The 4555-nt window shown below is 40.6% G+C and overlaps 1 protein-coding gene across 1 annotated transcript in view; it reads left to right on the forward strand.

Annotated features, from left to right (window-relative positions):
* The window catches only part of LOC135196780 (fibroin heavy chain-like), a 5989-nt gene extending 2310 nt beyond the window's left edge, over positions 1-3679 (forward strand). Inside the window, exon 2 of the mRNA XM_064223569.1 lies at positions 2081-3679. Coding sequence (XP_064079639.1) covers positions 2081-3577 — 1497 coding nt within the window. The 3' untranslated portion in view covers positions 3578-3679. The remainder of the gene's footprint in view (positions 1-2080) is intronic.
* The last annotated feature ends 876 nt before the right edge of the window (positions 3680-4555 follow it).

A 4555-nucleotide genomic window follows, 5' to 3' on the forward strand; every position in this document is an offset into this window, starting at 1 on the left:
AAAGGCGGAGCTTGTATAAATAACCTCTCTCTCTCTCTCTCTCTCTCTCTCTCTCTCTCTCTCTCTCTCTCTCTCTCTCTCCGGTTTCCCTAAACAGGAGAGCAAAAGATGGTCTAACAATTTTTATTTTTATTTTTCCTTGCAAAAGGTTGAGCTTTATAAATTATTTCTCTCTCTCTCTCTCTTCGACATAAAGCAATGAGATGACTATCTTTGCCATTATTGACATATTTTTCTTAAATTCAGCTCTACATTTTAAAACGTGAAGTTTATATATCGGTGACTATAGTCAGCAACTTTCTTGTATAACATTTTCAATGATATGATTTCTCTTCCGGCATTAGTTTTTTTGCTTTATCTCTAAAACAACCATTGTTAACTAGTGTCAGTTATGTTACATATCTCTTTTTGGTATGTTTATGCATCCAACGATGTTAATTTTGGGTATTTGAAGAAAAAAAAAAAATCTGCCAATATAGACTAACCCTAGTCAAATTCTTAACGTACGTTTTTCAACCAAACGCCACATTTTATATTCATTTATTTATTTGTGGAATGCATTTGGTTTTGTTCATCTCTATCTACTGTTATCAAAATTGCGTTAAAATATTAGAACTTTTTTAATGTAACATTCAAAATTTGACTTTTTAATGGTAACATACAGATAATATATACTTTTTTGTTCATCTCTATTTACTGTTAGACTATTATCAAAATTACATTAAAATAGAACTTTTTGAATGTAACATTCACAATTTGACTTTTTTATGGAAACATTACAGATGATATATGCACTTTACTGTTACATTTTTTACATTTATAAATTGGTGTTATATACATCCTACATTAAAATATACTATATATTCCCATTCAGTCGCTCTGCGACGAACATTTACTTTTGACTTTTTCAGTTATCATGTGATTATGACCAATAGATATTTCATTCACTCGCTAGGTTCAGACATTTACATGATACGAATCTTTCATCCTTCACCCTTTCATGAACTCTCTTAACTTCATGACCTTCCTACATTAAACGATTCAGTCATTCATTGAACCATTCATGACTTCCTTCATTTCTATATTTATCAGTATGGCCACTCATTCAATGAAACATGCCTTCCTTCATTCAACCGCTCAGTCATATTTTATTTATCTATTCATTACGTCTACATTCCCTAATTGTGTCCATTCATCCACGAATTCCTTGACTTCCAGCTTTCCTTCATTTTTTCATGTGATCATTCATTGGCTGATTCGTGCCTCCCTTCATTCAACCGTTCAGTCATTCATACATCGATTAATTCCCATATTCCTTCAATACGACCATTCATTCACTTATTCATGACAATCCACATCCCTTCATTCACCAATATAACCATTTATTCACCGATTCATGCCTCTCCGCATTCAACCAATCAGTAATTCATTCATCCATTAATTCCCACATTCCTTCAACACTATCATTCATTCACTTATTCATGATTGCCCACATTCCTTCAGCGATTCATGCCTCACTTCATTCAACCATTCATACACTGATTCATGACTATCCACATTCCTTCATTTCCCAATACAAGCACTTATTCATTGAATCATGCCTTCCCTCATTCAACCACTCAGTCATTCATTCATCTATCAATTCCCACATTCCTTCAATACGATCACTCAATCACTGATTTATGATTACCCATATTAATTCATGTATCAATATAACCATCTATTCACTAATTCATGCCTTCTTCATTCAACCATTCATTCACTGATTTATGACTACCCACATCCCTTCATTTCCCAGTACGACCACTTATTCATCGACTCATACCTTCCTTCATATAACGCCTCAGTCATTCACTCATCCATTAATTCCCACATTCCATCAAAGCTATCATTCATTCACTGATTCATGACTACCCACAATCCTTCAGCGATTCATGCCTCACTTCATTCAACCATTCATTCGCTGATTTATGACTACCCACATTCCATCATTTCCCAGTATGACCACTTATTCATCGAATCATGCCTTCCTTCATTCAACCATTCAGTCATTCACTCACTTCCCCAATTCATCCGCCAGGTCGCGTTGCTGCTGGTGGTCGCTGCAGCCGCAAAGCAGAGTCGCGAAGCGGAACCCGGCCTGGCCCACCATGAATTCGGCCACATGAATGACTACGGCTTCAACTACGGCAACCCGTACGGACACGGCCACGGCCGCGGCTACGGCTACGGACACGGGAACTACGGCGTGGGGCTCAAATACGACGGCCCCCACAAAGGCTACAAACTGCATCCCTACGGCGAGCACGCCAACGTCCAGGTCTACCAACACACGATGCACAAGAGGGACGCCGAGCCGGGATTCCTGCTAGGACACGGTCTAGGATTCCCGGGATTCCTGCAGCTCCCGCAGCTTCACGGACTCGGCCTCGGGTTCGGTTTCGGCCCGGGTCTTTTACCAGGCTACGGAAACCCCGGATACGCAAATGCTCCCGGTGTCGGGTTGGGGTACGGAACAGACCCAGCTCTTGCTCCCAGATACGGAGCGAATCCTAATCTCGGTGGTGGATATGGAAAAGTTGGGAAGGATGATGCTAAATACGATAAAGACCCCACCCTTGGGTCCGATTACGGAACAGGACCCAAGGTAGAGTCCGATTACGGAACAGGACCCAAGGTGGAGTCCGATTACGGAACAGGACCCAAGGATGGGCCCGATTACGGAATAGGACTCAAAGATGGGCCCGATTACGGAATAGGACTCAAAGATGGGCCCGATTACGGAACAGGACCCACCCTTGGACCTGATTATGGAACAGGTCCCACCCTTGGATATGATTATGGAACAGGTCCCAGACTTGGGTCCGATTATGGAAATGGTAACAGACTTGGGTCTGATTATGGAACAGGTCCCACCATAGGATCCGATTACGGAACAGGTCCCACGTTTGAACCCGATTACGGAACAGGGCCCACCCTTGGATCCGATTATGGAACAGGTCCTACCCTTGGATCTGCTTATGGAACAGGACCCCGGGCCGATTACGGAACAGGTAACAGCCTAGGATCCGATTACGGAACAGGCCCCAGCCTTGGCCCTGATTACGGAAAAGGTCCCAACCTTGCACCCGATTACGGAACAGGTCCCAGCCTTGGCCCTGATTACGGAAAAGGTCCCAACCTTGCACCCGATTACGGAACAGGCCCCAGCCTTGGCCCTGATTACGGAACAGGCCCCAGCCTTGGCCCTGATTATGGAAAAGGTCCCACCCTTGCACCCGATTACGGAACAGGTCCCAGCCTTGGCCCTGATTACGGAAAAGGTCCCACCCTACCACCTGATTACGGAACAGGGCCCAGTCTTGGGTCCGATTACGGAAAAGGTCCCAGCCATGCGTACGATTACGGAAAAGGGCCCATCCTCGGGTCCGGGTACGAAAAAGGTTTCCCCATCGGACGTAAGCGTGGCCCCAAAACTGCTTTCGGGTACAAAGTGGAAGTTGGGCATCCCGGTTTCGGCAGATCATACCAGTACAGGGAAGGAGTGGTCGGACCATCACATAATTCCTACCACTAATATCATAAGTAATAATAATAATAACAATAAAAAATCCTCATAGTAGCACGAGTCTTCAAAAGGAGAAACAAATCCACAGTTATGGAATTGAAAAATATATCTAAATTTAAAACGTTTAGGATAGCTTTCGGGAATCTATCGTTAAAGTTTTAAATTTAAATGTATATACATTTACATAACTGTGGATTTGTTTCTCCAATAATAACAATAATAATATATATATGTGTGTGTGTGTAAGTAAGTATAGTATAGTATTCATTTGTGTGTTAGAGATAACTGATCTAATCCAATTAGATACTTTCAAACGTTCGATGTTCATTCTCAAGACGAACGTTCCGCTATTTTGCTCCCTTTCGTCTACTCCATATCATGCTTAACTAATCAACCTTCATCTTCAAGACTTACATTCCCTAAAACATTATGACAGCGCTGAAGTTCTGTTTTCTTCTCAGCTTTAAAGAGACGTTAAAGTCACTGCTTTTGACAGATGACGAATGTCGGTGTGAGTAGCGAGGCGCGAACCAGCCTTGTGGAAACGTTTTAGAGGACGTTGTGACGATTATTCTCAGAGAAACGTTTTTAAAGTTTTTTTTTTTTTTTTTTTTTTTTTTTTTTTTTGTTTTTTTTTTTTTTTTTTTTTTTTTTTTTTTTTTACAATTGGAAAGTATCATGTCTGTGTACTGGTTCCCTGGCGATCTTAATAACAGATTCTTTCTCATATTTCATAGCTCTCGTAACATTATTTTCTGCATTCAGAAAAGATGATAAGAGGCATTTATATTTCCTTTTTCAATTATAGTTTTTGAATAGAAAGTCGTTAGCATACTATCAGTTTAAAAACACGATAAAATAGCATTAAAATCAGAAATATAAATATGGACACTCATTTTTATCATGGTGGATTTTTATTATTTTTCCAAGTTTTCAAGTTATTCTCTCTAGTGCTATTTTAGGTAAGACACACACACACACAACGTG

Source organism: Macrobrachium nipponense, chromosome 18, assembly GCF_015104395.2.
Source record: "Macrobrachium nipponense isolate FS-2020 chromosome 18, ASM1510439v2, whole genome shotgun sequence".
NCBI lineage: Eukaryota > Metazoa > Arthropoda > Malacostraca > Decapoda > Palaemonidae > Macrobrachium > Macrobrachium nipponense.